General features: G+C 33.5%; 1 protein-coding gene across 17 annotated transcripts in view; it reads right to left on the reverse strand.

The window, feature by feature from the left end:
- DLG1 (discs large MAGUK scaffold protein 1) overlaps positions 1-18,449 on the reverse strand; it is a 257,847-nt gene that overhangs the window by 13,410 nt on the left and 225,988 nt on the right. For 8 of the 17 annotated variants that reach the window (XM_046001681.1, XM_046001679.1, XM_046001684.1 and 5 more), the window contains 6 exons: positions 12,090-12,131; positions 11,335-11,370; positions 9,717-9,767; positions 8,841-8,942; positions 8,230-8,402; positions 1,318-1,427 (listed from right to left, as the gene is read on the reverse strand). In XM_046001681.1, coding sequence (XP_045857637.1) covers positions 1,318-1,427; positions 8,230-8,402; positions 8,841-8,942; positions 9,717-9,767; positions 11,335-11,370; positions 12,090-12,131 — 514 coding nt within the window. The remainder of the gene's footprint in view (positions 1-1,317; positions 1,428-8,229; positions 8,403-8,840; positions 8,943-9,716; positions 9,768-11,334; positions 11,371-12,089; positions 12,132-18,449) is intronic. The other 9 variants (XM_046001683.1, XM_046001686.1, XM_046001682.1 and 6 more) reach the window with 2 other exon arrangements.

Consider the following 18,449-nt stretch of genomic DNA (forward strand, 5'->3'; position numbering starts at 1 on the left):
GTTTGTATGACATACCTGTTTTTCTAGACTCTCACTTTTAGCTTTTCCATGGCCCAATATTTAAGGTGTGTCTTATGAAAGCAACATATAGTTGATGGGTATCATAACACACTATTCCAAAATATGGCACTTTGGCATACTCAATATTTTAAACTGAAGGAATCTGAAAAAATGGCAGGTATATGAAGGACTCTGACCTTCCCTGAGGCAGGTCAAAGATCCTCATGTGAGAGGTGGCATTTCTATACCTGGAGGAAACAAACATCCTTATCTCCAAAGATGGCTGGACACGGAGAAGAATTTGAACAAAGAGGCCTTGGTAAGTTTCCCTAGTTTGCTACTCTTCACTTATATTTTTTGGTACTATCACATTTTCCCAGGACTGTCCATTTGTCACCAAACCTAGTATAAAAATGTTCAAATTTAACTGTTTTTTTGGGTCTTCATTTCCTTATGAATACTCCCATGTCACATGAAACCTGAATTAAAAATAGATTTGTATGTTAATGTGTCTTTTGTTACAGAGGTCCAAGTGAAAACCTAGTAGAGAGAAAAGAATTTTTTCCCCTCCTACAAAAGAAACATCTAGTTTATTTTTTCTTTAACTATTCTGACAATCCTTGTTTTTTAATCAGACCATTTAGTCTAGCATTTAGTTAATGAAATATTTGGGTTCATTTAAATCATCTTCCTATCTGTATCAATTTTTTTTTTTTAAGATTTTTTATTTATTTGACAGAGAGAGATCACAAGTAGGCAGAGAGGCAGGCAGAGAGAGAGAGAGAGGAGGAAGCAGGTTCCCTGCCGAGCAGAGAGCCCGATGCGGGACTTGATCCCAGGACCCTGGGATCATGACCTGAGCCGAAGGCAAAGGCCTTAACCCACTGAGCCACCCAGGCGCCCCTGTATCCATTTTGTCCCATCTGTTCTATTTGCTCTTTATCTTTTTAGTTTTAATTTAAATTCAATTTTTGCCCTCTATTAGTAAGTAGTTACACATTATTTTATTCTTTTAGTGGTTACACAGAGCTAGACCATTCAGTAATTACTAGCCACATGTGACTACTTAGGCTTAAAATTCTAATACATGTTACCGTATACACTTTAGTATATTAATGCTGCTGCTGCTGATTGCTAGTATCACAGAATGCTTATTTAATCCTCACAATAACCATTTGAAGTGAGTATACGATTATTCTCTCCATTTTACAGATAAGGGAACTGAGATGCAGCAAAGGTAAGTAAACTATCCAATCTCGTAAGTGACGGAGACTGGATTTGTACTTAGAGGTTTGTGCTTTAGGCATTTATACTTACATGATATTTTCCATGGATTTGGGTTTAATAAAAATGGAGATTGGGTAAAGTTGTGCAATCTGTAATCTCTTTATGGCATTTCCAGACACATCGAGGATACAGTGTTTGCCCTAAAATAGAGGAAATAAAGAAGAAAAACAAGTGAACAAAGTATTTTCAATTATATCAAAGGTACATTTCCTACAGGTACAAAATCTGGATTATGATATGTTTGGCTCCTGTTCATTTTAAGCAAACTTGTCATTTCTGTTAGCAAATTTCAGAGGGGAAATGAAGACAATGAATAAGGACTATGAATAATTAATTTCCATTTTCAAATATTACATTGAGAAAGGAATAAAAATACAGTTCCCTTACTCCTAGCTTTCATAGCCCAGTCTCAAAATGGCAACCAATATGGGGCTCTTAAATTTTATTTTGCCAAGAAAAACAACCACCCTAAGCTACCATTTTACCATAACTATCATTTTTTTTTCTTAAAGATTTTATTTATTTATTTGACACAAAGACACAGGGAGAGAGGAAACACAAGCAGGGGGAGTGGGTGGGGGAGAAGCAGGCTTCCCACTGAGCCCGGAGCCTGATGCAGGGCTTGATCCCAGGACCCTGGGATCATGAACTGAGCCTAAGGAAGACGCTTAATGACTGAGCCATCCAGGCACCCTTATAACTATCATTTCTTTAAAGAATATACAATCCACAAGAAGATAAAAAGCCTAAAATGAAGGAGAATCTTTAAAACTGAATAAATATAAACTTATAAAACCTCATTACCACTAATCTGTTTCTCATTTTATTGGGGACCAGCAAAAACTTTATCACAAACTGGCAATTAGGAACCCCACTTCTGGATTTAAGACATTTTTCTGACATGCTTAAATTCACTTACCAAGGCCATTTGGATTTTTATATTTATGAAGTGTTCCTATGTTAAATAGGGCAGTAATCATAACTTATTAAATAGATTTTATTATATTTTAAATCAGGTACTGCCTCATAATGCATTTTTAAAGAAAGATTTGTTTATTTTAGAGAGCAAGAGAGAATCTTTAAGCAGACTCCCCACTTAGTGCAGCGCCTGATACAGGGATCAATCCCCAGGACCCTGAGATCGTGACCTGAGCCAAAATCAAGAGTGGGATGCTTAATCAACAGAGCCACCTAGGCACCCCTCATAATACATTTTGTAATCCAAGGGCTTAAGTATACTTCAATGAACAATTTCAATTTAGTAGGAATATTTATTTATAGATTTTATTTGTTATTTTACAGAAAGAGCAAGAGTGGGCGGTAGGGGGTGGAAGGGAAGAGGGAGAGAGAATCTCAAGCAGAGTCCCTGCTATGTACGGAGCCCAAAGCAAGGCTTGATCTCATGATCCTGAGATCATGGCCTGAGCTGAAATGAAGAGGAGTGGCTACCCAAATGATTGAGCCACCCAGGTGCCCATGAGCAATACATCTTAATTTTATATACTGCTAACCTTGTTCTAGTTTTAAAAAGTATCTTTCATTTTATAATAGTCTTTAGTTTTATAATGAATTTGTAATTTACTTTACAAAATAAATTTTATCAATATTGTGATAGATTTTATATGATTCCCCAGGTATACTATTATCTGAGAATAGAGATAGTTTTACTTTCCCCTCCTCAATTTTTGTGCATGTAATTTTGTTTCTCTTGTCTTACAGCACTAATGCCTCAAGTACAATGAATAACTTGAGTACAATGCTGAAGAGCAGTAAAGATAATGGACATCCTTGCTTTGTTCCTCAATAATGGAACTGCCTTGTATTTTGCCTCATATTTCTCCTATTAAGGATTTTAAATTAAGAATATCTGTCTATCCATTCATCCATTTTCATCTCTCTCTCTTGTTTTTCCTTTTTATTTTATTTTTTTAAAAAAGATTTTATTTATTTATTTGACAGACAGACATCACAAGTAGGCAGAGAGAGGGGGAAGCAGGCTCCCTGCTGAGTGGAGAGTCTGATGTCGGGCTTGAGTAGAGGACCCGGAGATTGTGTCCTGAGCTAAAGGCAGAGGCTCAACCCATTGAGCCACCCAGGTGCCCCTTCTTTTTCCTTTTTAAAATGTAACACCAATCTCTAGATTTTTGAGTAGACGCCCCCCCAAGGAAAGGTACTCTACCAAAAGCTTTTTAGGCATCTATGGATATATGATTTTTTTCTTTAGATTTGTGTAAGATTACATTAATTAATTTCCTAACTTTGAACTGATCTTAAATTCCTTTAGTCCCATTTGGTCACAGTGTATTACTTTTGCAATGTGGTATTGGATTCTGTTTACTAAAAATATTTAACATTTTTGCATTAATATTTGTGATACTGGTCTATGATTTTTCTTGTCTCCAGCATGCTTAGATATCAAAAAAAGAATGTTCCTGAACAGATTACAGGGCTTTAGAACAATCTAACCTTTGAGATTTGGTAGAATTCCCCTGAGAAGCCATTTGAGTTTGGGGTTCTTTGTCAGGTAGTTCCTTGATAATTTGCTCTATTTCTTCTAAAGAAATCTTTCCCTTTCTAATAGGTCAATTTTAGTAAACCACATTTTTCTAAAAAAACTATCCATCACAAACAAGTTTTAGAATTTGTTTATATAGACATATACAAAGTAGTCTACTACTTTGGTAGTATGATATGGTATGTCACCTTGATTGGTATGATATGTATGTCACCTTGACATTTCTATTTCTATTATTTATTATTTTTCCTTTTTTAAAAAAATTAGGTTTGGGGCACCTGGATGGCTCAGGGAGTTCAGCCTCTGCCTTCTGCTCAGGTCATGATCTCAGGGTCCTGGGATTAAGCCCTGCGTCGGGTTCTCTGCTTGGTGGGGAGCCTGCTTCCCCCCCCCCTCTGCCTGCTGCTCTGCCTACTTGTGATCTGTCAAATAAATAAAATATTTTTTTAAAAATTTAAAAAAATTAGATTAGCTCATGGTTTGTCTATTGTGTTAACCTTTTCTAGATCTTCTATTTTCTACCTTAAATTCTTTTTTTTTCTACCTTAAATTCTTTAAAAAACATTTTATTAATTATTTTTAGTGTAAAAAAATATATGTGAGTTGACAAAACATTTAAGTAGTTCAGCAAGGATGGACTGTCAGTTTTTATTTTAAACAGCTTGATTGAGGTGTAAATGACATACAATAAACTGCAGGCATTTAAAGTACACAATTAAAAAATTTTTTAAAAATATTTTATTTATTTATTTGGGAGACAGAGAGAGCACAAGCACGGGGGGTGGGGGGCAGAGGAAGAAGCAGACTCCCCACTGAGCAGGGAGCCCCAGATCATGAGCTGAAGGCAGATGCTTAACCGAATGAGCTATCCAGGCACCCGTAAAATACACAATTTGTTTTGACATATGTATATACCCTGAAATCATCATAAAAATCAAGATACTAAATGTATTAGTCACCCTCAAAAGTTTCCTCATGCCTCTTTGAAACTTCTCCCTCTAGTCCTTTCCCAAGCAACCACTGGTCTCCTGTGATTATAGATAACTTTGTATGGACATACGCTTTTTTCTTGGGTAAATGTCCAGAAACGGATCATATGCTGGGCAACTGTTTTTCTTAAATCTCATTAATTCATTCAGAGAATGCTGGCATACAAGGGGCAGGGCAGGTAGGGGAGAGGCAGAGGGAGAGGAAACAGAATCTTAAGCAGGGTCCACCACACCCAGTGTAAGTCTGATGCAGGGCTCAGTCTCATAACTCTCATGAGATCATGACCCCAGCCAAAATGAAGATCTGGATAAGTAACTGACCGAGCCACCCAGGCATCCTCAAACTGTTTTTCAAAGTGGTTGTATATAAAATGTTATATTTTCACCTAGTGGAGTAAGAGAGTTCCAATTGCTCCATATCTCTGTCAAAACTTAGTAATGGTCAGTTAAAATAATTTAGCCATTCTAATGGGTGTGTAATAGGAACTCATTATGGTTTCAATTTGCATTTTCCTAATGACTGATTATACTGAATATCTTTTTATGTGTTTACTGGCCATCTTCTTTAGAGAGATGTCTTTTTAAATACTTTGCCCATTTTTAAATCGGGATGTCTTTATTATTGTATTTCAAGACTTCTTTATATATTCTGAATACAAGTTTTTCATGAGATACATAATTTGAAAATATCTTTTCCTAGTATATGGCCTTTTTTATTCTCTTAAGAGTTTTTTTTCAAGAGCAGAGTTTTAATACTTTCAACGAAATCCGATTTGTCATCATTTTTTCTCTCATGGATTGTGCTTTCAGTATACTATCTAAAAAATCTTTGCTAACCCCAAAGTCATGAAGATTTTTCTGTTTTCTTCTACAGTTTATAGTTTTAGGCTTTACATTTATGATCCATTTTTAGTTAATTTTTGTATATTATGTGAGGCATGGCTAGCTAATTGTTCTAGCACCGTCTGTTGAAAAGGCTATCCCCCCTCCCTCCTTTTTTTTTTTAAAGATTCTATTTATTTGACAGAGAGCATGAGAGAGAACAAGCAGGGGGAGCAACAGAGGGAGAAGGAGAAACAGGCTTCCCTGCTAAGCAGGGAGCCTGATGCAGGGCTCAATCCCAGGATCCTGAGATCATGACTTGAGCCAAAGGCAGACACTTAACTGAGCCACCCAGGCTCCTTAAGACTACTCCTTTCTCCACTGAACTGCCTTTGAACTTTTGTCTAGTTTTGAACAGTTGTCCATATATATGTGGGTCCATTTAAGGATTCTCTAATATGTCCTGATGATCTACTTCTTTGTCTTCATGCCAGTACCATAGAATCTTGATTACTGTATTTTTCTAAGTCTCAAAAACAAGGTCTGTAAGTCCTTCATATCTTTGATTTTTTTCAAAGTTGTTTTGGCTATTCTAGATTTTCGCATTTCCTATAAGCTTGAGAATTAGCATGCCATTTTCTATTGGGGTTGTACTAAGTCTGAAAGTTCAACTGACATCTAAATAATATTAAGGCTTAGGGGGCGCCTGGGTGGCTCAGTGGGTTGAAGCCTCTGCCTTCGGCTCAGGTCATGATCCCAGGATCCTGGGATCGAGTCCCGCATCGGGTTCTCTGCTCAGCAGGTAGCCTGCCTCCCCCTCTCTGTGCCTGCCTCTCTGCCTACTTGTGATTTGTCTGTCAAATAAATAAGATCTTAAAAAAAAAAAAAAAAGATATAAATAATATTAAGGCTTAGAAAACCATGAATATGATATATTTCTCCATTTATTTATATCTTTAATTCTCTCAGCAATGCTTTGTGGTTCTTAGTGTACTGATCTTTAAATCTTTGGTTAGCTTTATCTCTTAAGTATTTAATATTTTTATGTAAATAATATAAATAACTTACATTATTTAATAAATTCTTATTTTTGAAAAATACAAGTATTACAGAATTGATCATTTTAATATAAATGTAAATGTAATTGAATATAAATGTAAACATTTACATTATGTAAGTTATGTAAATAATGTTTTTCAAAATTTCAACTTATCACTGGTTTAAGTTTATACTGTATCCTTCATTCTTGCTAAACTTATTAATTCTAGTAGTTTTTTGGGTAGAGTCTATCAGATTTTTTACAATCATATCATCTGCAAATGAACACAGTTTTACTTCTTCCTTTCCAATCTGAAAAACTGTTCTTACTTCCTTTGAACTTACAGCACTGGCTAGGACGTCTACTATAATTCTGAAAACAAGTGGTTTGGGTGTTGGATTTTGCTGAATGCTTTTCTTGAACTATGGAGATGATTGTATGATTTTCCTTTTTTAGTTTAAGATGGTGAGTTATGCTAACTGATTTTCTAATGTTTAAATTTACCTTGCACTTTACTGCATAAACCCTACTTGGTCATGGCATATTATCTTTTTTCATATATTGTTAAGATTCATTTGCTTAATTTTTGTTTAGAATTTCTGCATCTGTGTTCATGGGAGGTCTATAGCTTTTTTTTATAATGTGTTTTCAAGTTCTGAAACTTAGGTAATGTTGGACTCAGAATGAACTCAGAAGTATTCGCTCTCTTTAAATTTTATGGTAAAAATGGGTTTTAGTTCTTCCTTAAATGTTTGGTAGAATTTATTAGTAAAGCCATCTGTGCCTGGAGATTTTTTTGTGTGTGGTATTAAAATGTCAATGTGAATCAATCTCTTTAGTAGGTACAGGACTATTCAAATGATCTATTTCTTTTTATGCCACCCAGGAGCCCCTAATTTTATTTAATTTAATTTTATTGATGAGCACTGCTTTTTAATTATGCTAGATGTTGTAAAGCTATTGCTAAATACAAGGTGTATGTCTGGCAAATGTATATCACCTTAAAATAACCTCCCTTAGATTCATTTTACCATTTCTGTTCTCATTTTCTTTGTTGATCTTACCTATTTTTTTCTGGGGTAAAGCCAGAGGGAGAGGGAGAGAGAATGTAAAGCAGGCTCCATGCCCAGCGTGGAGCATGATGTGAGGTTTGATTTCACAATCCTCAGATCATGACCTGAGCGGAAATCAAGAGTCGGATGCTTAACCAACTGAACCACCTAAGTACCCCGATCTACTTTACTTTGTATGCATTTTTCTAGGCCACCACAATTAAATATTCAACTGAATAAATTTATAACATTATTTAAAATGATCAATTCTATAACATCTATCCTGTATTTTTCCAAAAATATGAATTAAAAGTTTCTATTACATCATTCTTTTATATTGTCAAAGGCACATCTGATTAGAAACTATATTCTAGAATCACTTTGGTGCCTTCCTTTTTTTTTTTAAGTTTTTAAGTAATTTCTACACCTACCACAGGGTTTGAACTTACAACCCCAAGATCAAGAGTCGTATGCTTTATCGAATGAGTCAGCCAGGCACCTGAGCCAGGTACCCATAGTGCTTACCTTTTCTGCTACTTCCCGCACAGACTGAACACTTGTTCCATACAGATGGTTGTTATACTGGCCAGCTTCAATAAATTTATGTTCTTGAATATCTTTTTCCATCTGCTCTCTTGAAGTCACAAAATGATAATCTCTTCCATCTACCTCGTAGTCTCGTTTTGGTCTAGTTGTATCTTTAATAGAAAATAACTTGAAGTGTTCAGTATTAAACACAACAAATCCATTTTCTTTCTTTCTTTTTTTTAAAGATTTTATATATTTATTTGAGAGGGAGAGAATGAGAGAGAGCACAAGACGGGGAAAGTCTGAGGGAGAAGCACACTCCCTGCCGAGCAGGGACTCAATCCTCGGACTCCAGGATCATGACCTGAGTCGAAGGCAGTCGCTTAACCAACTGAGCCACTCAGGTGCCAAACAAATCTATTTTCTGCTTCAATATCTCGTAAAGTTCAACACAACAGCAGTTAATTGAAATTTTAAAAAGGACAGTAATATGGAAGAGTAAGTGATAACACAGTATAAACCACTAAAAAATGGTAATGTGTACTTTTACCACACATGGTGACAAAATGTTAAGAGCAATAATTAAGAATTTTTATGTGGTTACTCACGAGGAACACATGATCCAAATTTGTCAGGAAATTCTGAGATCAAGTCATCATTTATCCTGTCTTTCATAGGTCCCAATATGATCACTGGTCGAGTATAATTAACTATAAAGATAAACTGCATGTTAAAAGGCATAAACACTCAACAAACATCAGTGTTCTTCAGACTAGAGAACAAAAGTATCCTTAAAAATTATAAAAAATATAGTTCTATACATTGCTAATATCACCTCATTGCAAATGAGAAAACACAGTTTAGTGTTTTACTGATCCTTTTTGAAATAGAAATTGTTAGGAAGCAGATCAAAGAAGGGCAAAAAACAAACTGGGTAGAAGAGGTGATAAAATCACAGTTGTGGTCTAGACAGATGATTGTAACGGATCATGCTAGAAGAAGGGAGACTGACAGTAAGCACCAGAACTAACATGGTAGAAGGGATAAAAAGAAGGATATAAATAAGAAAGATAGGAGAGAAGGATAAATAGAGCCTAGAAACTGACTGGACAAGGGAGATGAAAAAACAGAGAGATCGAAGATGTTTCCAAAATTTTGAAAAAGGGTCAGTGAAGGACAGTGACATTATCATGAGCACAAGAAAGAAGCTGCTTAGGAAAAAAAACAGCATTAAAAAACAGTTAATATAAAATGACTAGATTTCAACATACTGTGAACTAAACCATGTTTCATAAAATGCATACAGCAAATTTCAATAAATATTCTTAACAGAAAAAAATGTATAGCAAAATTCTAACAAAACATTATTTTGTAAATTATCAGATTTGTAATAAAGCAAATTATCAAAATACGTTAGATCTGTTTTCTAAACTAATTAGTATATTTTTTTAGAAGATTAAAAAACATCAATAGGCTTCACAAACCTTCTTGTTGATTCACTGGCTCATAAGATAAGACATATTCCTCTTGACCACCTATTAGTTAAAATACAGATGAGAAAATCTATTAAGATAATTAATGCTAATTTAATTCTTCATACGTAACATATAAATTGCTAGGACTTTCCTCAGAAAATAGCAAAGATGTAGAAAAAGGGACTTTACAAATAACTTATGGCAAGATTAAGTTAAAAAAAATAGCAAATTATGAAGTAATAAAGATAAGTCTGATAAATGTAGAAACAAGATATAAATGTGTTATTTAATAAGTACCTTTCTGATATTCTGTGTTTTAAATTGTCATTAGATGTATTTAAAATCTTCATTTGTGATGTCATGTATGCAATACTAATTTTTTATTAGAAGCTAAGAACTGTTAAATCTTTTAAAGATTAATACTTGATTGAAAAGTTCTACATATGTGAGTATTTATGTAATTTACTGTTATTAAGAATATGCTTATGTTTTGGTCCCACCAGATACAATATATAACAGGATATATATACATTTTTATAATTACAACTATTTTATAATAAAAATTTTTAATATAAAGGTAAAACTATTGTCACTATTTCACTGATGGAAAAAATCCACTGTTCTAATAATTCATTTATTCAATTAAAAAATTACCTAAAAATGAATTTAAAAAGCTTTAGATAAGGGTGCTCCCTTCTACTTGCTGGAATGGGATGTTGCACAATTCATAAATTGCTTAATAAAGCCAATTAGAGCTTCAAAAAAAAAAAAAAGGCTTTGGATAAAACGAAATCCTTCCCTTCCCTCTCCAACTATGAATCAGATAGATAGCAAATGAAATAAAATATATTTTGCTTTTAATTTTTAATTATGTGAAAGCACTTTAGAAGTTAAATCCTCGCAGATTAAATTAAAAGTTTAGAGCTTAAGAATGTTGTCAATAAAAAACTAAAGAAATTGTATCTTGACTCAGCAAAAGGAGCTGAAAGAGTTAAAAATTCTAGTTCTTAACACACACACATACACACACACACACACACACACGTATAGAAAACAAATTAGGAAGGACTGTTACTTCAAGTGGTTCCATGAAAACAAACAATGTCGGATAACATATTTGAGGATTTTCTCCTTGATTATCATGATTCTATAACAAGTTTTTCACTAAATTTGGCACTGGTTTTATATCATAGGTATGCAGCTATGATCTTTTAAATTCATATATTGGCTTTAAAAGTGTATTTCACTGTTTTATTATAATATATAAAATACATACTTAAAAGCTACTTTAAAAATACTGTATGTAAAACAGGGTTTACATATTAGCAAAAACATGCAATTCAAATATTCCACACCTAACAATTCATGCAAATGGTGCGACAGACAGTATATACTTTCATTACCTCTTTTTTTTCCTCCCAAGTCTAGAAAGTTACTCAACTACTCTATGGTGAGTTCTGATTATATGATTATATATAAAACATTAATAAGAAATCACATTCCCACACCAAAAAAAAAAAGACAATTATGTAACTATTATGAAAAAAATAACAACCAATCGAATGAGGGTTAAAAGTATATATTGTCAACATGAAAAATATCAGAGACTGATATTAACAGGATGGACCTTTTGAGCAGCCATACTCATCTGTAATCAAGATTACTTTCATATTAGACAGCAGTAAAAAAAAAAAGTTAGAAAAGCAATTTTAATTTTTAAGGTACCACAACTGATAATATTCATGTACTTCCCTCTCCCATACCCAAATCTCTTTAAAAACTCCAGATGCTTGTATAGTTCACTTAACAATACAATAGCAAAAATGTAACATAAGGATACCAAAAAAGAAATCAGTATTATTGTTTGAGCAACTGTTGAATATAGTTCCTTCTTCGTTTAGGTTCACCAGAAGCTGGTAGTAAACAATAACTTGATCTAGATAATTACTGGTAACAAAAAATAAAAAAGGAAATAAAGCTAACTATAAGTTAGCATTACTGAAAAATATTTTAATGCTCATACTAAAATAGATTTAACTAAAGAAAATGGTAAAATATAAGTTTACCCCTCATTTAACCAGGTATTTTCTTGTAAAAGACACACACACACACACACACACACACACACACACACGTACTATGTACACAAGTAGCACTGTCTGTAAAAAGGATTTTAGAGTTTTATGAAAAATTGGGAACTCTGTTAACATTTATACATAGTATGACTTTATTTTTCAAGTACAGAATTTTACTTGGCTCTCTCTGATTTTAAAATATTAAGCACCTGATGTTCAGTATTTAGAATATATCACTAAGACAAAAAAACTCCCAAAGGATATACATTACTTGTGATTACAAAAGAACAAGTATTGAAACACTTACGGTAACTACTTTCACTATCGCTGGCATTAGAAGTTATATGCTCTGAAATTGCAGGACAATGGAAAAAATAAAGAAAACACAGTGTCATGAGTTTAAAGAAGCAAATTATCAAAATAAACACAAGGCGACATTACAAAATGTTGAGGTATAGATCACACATACTCAAAGAATTTTTAAAAAAGCATTCTTGATTTTCTTTGAAAAGTTTTTTCCCCCCAAATAAATATGAATTAGGAAGGAAAGAAACTGTAATTAAAGACAATGCTCCATTTTTGTACAACAGTTTATGAACAAAACCTATGACAAATAATCAAGTAGAAAAAAGTGATCCTTAATTAGTCCAAATGTAGACAAAGAACCCAAAAAGAGAAAAATGCAGTTGGCACCATTTAATTTAATTTTTTGAAACAGTAATGACTAACAAAAGACACAAGTTATATTTGAGCAAAGAGATGCCCATTTTAATGAAGGGATATCTTAAAAAAATAAATGATCTTGCTTTTAGTTCAGCTTCTTTCTTGTTCCTGAAGAGGAATGAAAATCCAGGTTTCTGAGATCATACAGACAAAATATTTTAGATGTCATAGATTCATATGCACCAAAATAAGTCAAACGGAAGGGAATTCTAGAAGGTGGGACTGTATTTTAAAATAGACTAGTATTTCTTTCTTTCTTTCTTTTTTAAAAGATTTTATTTATTTATTTGACAGAGATCACATGTAGGCAGAGAGGCAAGCAGAGAAGAGAGGAGGGGAAAACAGGTTCCCCGCCGAGCAGAGAGCCCGATGCAGGACTCAATCCCAAGACCCCGAGGATCATGACCTGAGCCCAAGGCAGAGGCTTAACCCATTGAGCCACCCAGGCGCCTCTAGACTAGTATTTCTGAGAAACTCTGTTTTGATAAAACTGACAATGGCTGTTCTGCTTTTTGCAAAACAAAAAAGATAAAGCAAATACATCTACTTGCAAATTGCCTGGCCTCCCCTTGAAAATGACTCTATCTCATAACTTGTTGGGTAAACACCAGGTACTCTCCCCATGTAAACATAATCTTGAATGTTTTCTCAATAAGTATCTCCAGAGAGTTAAAAAAAAATTATAAAAAATAAAAAACAAAATTTTCCACAGTAGAAAGAGAAATCTAAAATTTCTTATGTGAGGCAAAGGAAAAAAAAACTTTAAGGGAAAGAGAATAGCTCGAGGAGAAATATCTGCTGTACCATGCCACCCACAGAATCTCCTAAAATCAAGAGGTACTACTGAAGAGTTCTGAGAATGGCAGAATGTAAGATTTCAAATGAAGATAATAGTTCTTGAATTGCTGTCATAATGAAAAATAAGTCTGTTATTCTAACCTGCAAAAACAAGATATAATTTTTTTTTCCTTTTTAAAAATTGCAGGATAGTTGACATACAATGTTGTGTTAGTTTCAGGTGTAAAGATACAACTTTCTTAACTATGATTATAAATATTTTAAATATAGCAGGGACATTAAAAATTCTAAGGCTGAATAATATATGACAAGCACATATAAAATGTTTTTAAAAAGTTTATATTTAAAAATTTCTTCCCATATTACCCATGTACTTCGAAACAATCATTTTAAATTGTTGCATCATATTCTATTGAACTGATAAGTCATAATTTACCTACTTATTACCCAGACTTTTTAGTTTGCTTTAAATTGTTTTCCACCAACATCAGTAATTAGGAATGTTTTCATTTATACAACTTGTCTTATTTCCTTAAAATTCATTCCTGAAAGTAGGAACGACACATTAAAAAAAATTAAAATTTATATTAGGATTAGTATTGTACTCTACAATCTCTAATACATAAAAGATAGTAACATTAGTTGCTGCAATGGAGTGAGTGAAGGAGGAAAGTAAGTGGGAGTGCAGAAGAGACAAAATTAACCATGAGTTGACAATTACAGAAGTTGGGTAAATGAATACTTGCAGGGTTTTACTATTCTTCTACTACTGAATATATTTGGCATGTTATACAGTTAAAAAGTTAAAGCTATTACAAATCTCTTTTGTCTTTTCTGGGGATTTCTCCTTTGAGTTCTCTAAGATTACCTATAGTTGTTATGCAATCAATTCTTCGTTCTTTCAGGTATCCCTTTACGTAACTCTACAGTAAAATCTTGCTATTCAAAGCTTGGCTCTTGGATAGCATTGTCACCACTGCTGGGAGTTTATTAGAAAGGTAAAATGCTTTCTTCTTGATAATTAAAAATATATTTTTAAGGAACCTAATCAAAAAAGGTATTAAAAAATCCAGTAAACATATAAGAAGGTGTTCTAATTTTTTCCTGTAATTACTTATCAGGGAAATGCAAAATAAAGTCACAACGGGTATCTCTACCATCCACCAGAATGGCTATAATGGAAACAAACAAAGAAACAACAACAAAAAAAACAAAACCAAAAACAGATATGCCAAACACAGACAAGGTAAGTAGCAACTGGAACTCAAATACTACTGGGGTTGGGGAAATTGGTACAATGACTATGGAAAACTATTTGGCAGCCACTACTAAATCTCAACAGATGTATGTATGTATGACCTAGCAATTCCTTTCCTCAGTATTTCCCCAACACGAAGACATATATATGTTGACCAGAGGACATGTGCAAGCCTGTTCAAAGCAACACTATTCCAAACTACCATAAATATATGTTTATTTACAAGTCTGAGATAATATAGTATCATATTCTTTTTTTCTCATTTATATTATGAGCATTTTCCCATGTCATGTTTTAATACGATTTTCAATGGTTATATGATATTACAAAATACAGATAAATCATACTTCATTAACCACTTTCCAAATATAAAGGTATTTTAGGATGGTTTTGTATTTTTTTGACTGTAATTTCTCAATAAAATTAAACTTACTGATATATAAACCTTTATCTCTATCTCTGATTACATACTTAGGATAATTCCTTGAAGAGGAATTAGTAGGTCAAAAAAGATACATTTTTCCAGATATGCATAGTGGTTATATATTAAAACTAGTGATTCCACAAAACAATACCACTGGGTTCTGTGGTATTTAAAGGAAATTTAAAAGAAATATCTGTCAAGATGATGGACAGAAACTATAATTTTGTTTACTGATCACTGGGGACATCAAGTATTTTCATACACTCATTTATCTTTTGAGCATTCTTCTCATATCCTCCGTTCAGTTATCAAATGAAGATTTGTCTGTTTCTTTTTTTTTTTTAATCAACAAGGCAAAGGTGTTTATTTAAGATTTTTTTTTTTTTTAATTTGACAGAGAGAGATCACAGGTAGGCAGAGAGGCAGGCGCAGAGAGAGAGAGGAAGGGAAGCAGGCTCCCTGCTGAGCAGAGAGCCCGATGTGGGACTCGATCCCAGGACCCTGAGATCATGACCTGAGCCGAAGGCAGCGGCTTAACCCACTGAGCCACCCAGGGGCCCCAGATTTGTCTGTTTCTTATTGATCTGTTAGGAATTCGTAGTGTAAAGGCATTATCCCCCTTTGACATACATGGTATATTCTTTGAGTTTTAATTTTGATTTTATGAAGTTTGATGACCACAGCCATTTCAAATCTCTAACCAAGTCTCCCCTTTCTCATCAAACATTTCTTCCTGAGAATGTATGAAATGCCTTTTCCGTGCTCTCCTTACTACCTATATACATCACCAATCTCAAGCAATACTACTACTCTCATTCTTTACCAATAAGTCTGGTTTTGGCATCTAAGAGCTCCACACAACTTTGCTTCTGTAAGTCTTTGAGAAAGCTTCCCATTACATATCTCTTTCTTATGTACCTAAGAGTTTTTGAGATGTTCTACAAAACGGAAAGTTGTAAAAATTGCACTACAGCTACAAACCTCACCTGAAACCATGTATCATGATTTCACTTTTGAGCACCTTACATAGCTCCTCCTGAACTTACTTTTTTAAAAGTCTCTGTTAAAAGGAATCTTACATTTTTCCTTCTGACCTTTTTCAAAGTTGCCTTCTTAAGATATACAAGCTGCACCCATCTCTATTTCTAGCTTTTCACAGCTATGATGATTTACTTGCATTCTCTCAGACTTCCATCATATTCTAGTTAGTTGTTAGTCAAAATAGGATTGGAAAGGCCAATTCTCATTGTTTCTTCTGCTCTCAACAGGGCAAATCAATGATTTATTTCTCTTTTCTGTAGAATCACTGAGTTCATGTGTATGAAAAGTGTTCTAGGTTATCACTTTTCTCTCTTTAATTAAAATACCCTATTTTTCACAGGTTGTATGAAATTACATGTAGATGTATATCTTTCTTGTTTTCAGTATTATTCCATTTCTTCAGTGGATTTGTTTCTCTGAATTTATGCCTTTTCTTCTCAGTCCCTTCACGAGTCCTGTTTCAATAAGGCTTGATGACTACGTAGAGAAGTCATATTTATTTCTTTACATTAAAATCTCAGGATTCTGCTTAGTTTATTTCCTGTATTTGAAACTTCAGAATGTGGATTACTGAGGCTACAAATAATGTTCCTGACCACCCTTTCCCTAGCATTTTCTGTTATATAACAATTGGCACCTTGTCAATTGCCAGTCATATGTTTTATCCAGGTTTAGAATTTTTACTGATATTTTCCTATCTCCCTCAGTATTTTCCAAACAAAATCTTCTTGATTTGATCACGTTACCAGGTGAATAAGTTATCTTAGTTCCTGTGAGATGAAGCACAAAACCTATCATGAAGGGATCTTAAGTCTCTCTCCAGAAAATTAAATCCTTTTCTAAAGGACACTGTCTGGTAATCAGCTACTATTTTTCTCTCGTTTCTCTTCTCAAATCCCAATTGTCCAAATGAGAGATGGAAATAAGATATGGTCAAGGTTTAATTACATCCATCATGACAGTATCAATATAGTAAACAAATCCATTTAGTTCCTTTCTGATGAGTTTTCCACAGGTCTCTAATGATTTAGCAGATAATAAAAAAATCTGTGGGTTCTTATGCTGAATCATACCACCTTTAAAACACATCGTTCTCAAAATAAATTCTATAGCATTAAGAATCTATGTAAATATTTTCCAGTTTTAAAGATTTTTACCAAAGGTAAAAAAGATTAAAAAAGGGTGCCATTAGTAATAGTAAATTTGTGGCTCTTGCTGAATCGTAAAAAGGCACAAGCAAAATGTATCTATATAGAAATAATTACATATAAAGTATACTGTCTTCAATCTAATACAAACCTTTAATCATTAGGTTGAAATAAAAGTACCTTTACTTTAGATTAAAATTCCAGTATAAAGTTAGCAGAAATCAAGGAAAAAAAACCTTCTATGAAATATAATGTTTATTAATGTAGATCTTAAAAAGTTAAAAAGATACTGATCTCTAATTTTTTTTTTAAGATTTTACTTATATATTTGACAGAGAGACAGTGAGAAAGGGAATATAAGTAGGGGGAGTGGGAGAGGGAGAAGCAGGTGTTCCACGGAGCAGGGAACCTGAAGTGGGGCTCGATCTGAGGACCCTACGATCATGACCTGAGCCAAAGGCAGATGCTTAACAACTGAGCCACCCAGGTGACCCTATCTTTTTTTTAACATGCTGGGCATGGAGCCCAATATGGGGCCTGAACTTACGACCCTGAGATCAAGACCACGTTGAGATCAATAGCTGGATGCTTAAATGACTGAACCACCCAAGTGCCCCGGTATTACTTATATCCTTAATGACCAAGGAATTACAAAAAGTTAAGTTTTCAAAATGCTTAGTAATCCAAATAGAAATAACCATCCAGGAAAAAACTTTAGCTTAAGAGATTATTATTTCTATGAGTCACTGTCACCTAAAATAACTTAGTAATATTTGATAAACTTTCATATATAATCAATTTGAGAACACATAAATTTAAACTTTTGTTTGCTAAAAAATGACTTGTTTCATCTATTCACTCTAACATTTACTGACTCCTATATACCAGAGTGTACCAAGTTTATATGAAAACTAAGTACTAGTTAGAAAATTAAGTAAGAACAACTCAAAACCACTGACAACATCTTGGTTAAAGGAAAAATAAAGGATAGTACTTCTCATAGTTCTTTTAATAATTTACAACCTCCTTGGAAAAAGAGATCTACAATTTCCATCCCCTTATATCAACTGCTACTTGAATTTGAGGTCCACAATTGTTTTCTATTAATTTAAGACTCATTATATTCTATAGTTTCACATCATAGCAATGCTTTTCTAACATACAATCGAAGTGATTTTAACTTATTTTAACAAAAAAGCCTGGCGGACGAAAACTGCAAGATTATTTTCTACATTCTAGTAATGAAGGCAGGTAGTATTATTTTAAAAAGCTTAA

The sequence above is a fragment of the Meles meles genome, chromosome 4, assembly GCF_922984935.1.
Source record: "Meles meles chromosome 4, mMelMel3.1 paternal haplotype, whole genome shotgun sequence".
Taxonomy (NCBI): Eukaryota; Metazoa; Chordata; class Mammalia; order Carnivora; family Mustelidae; genus Meles; species Meles meles.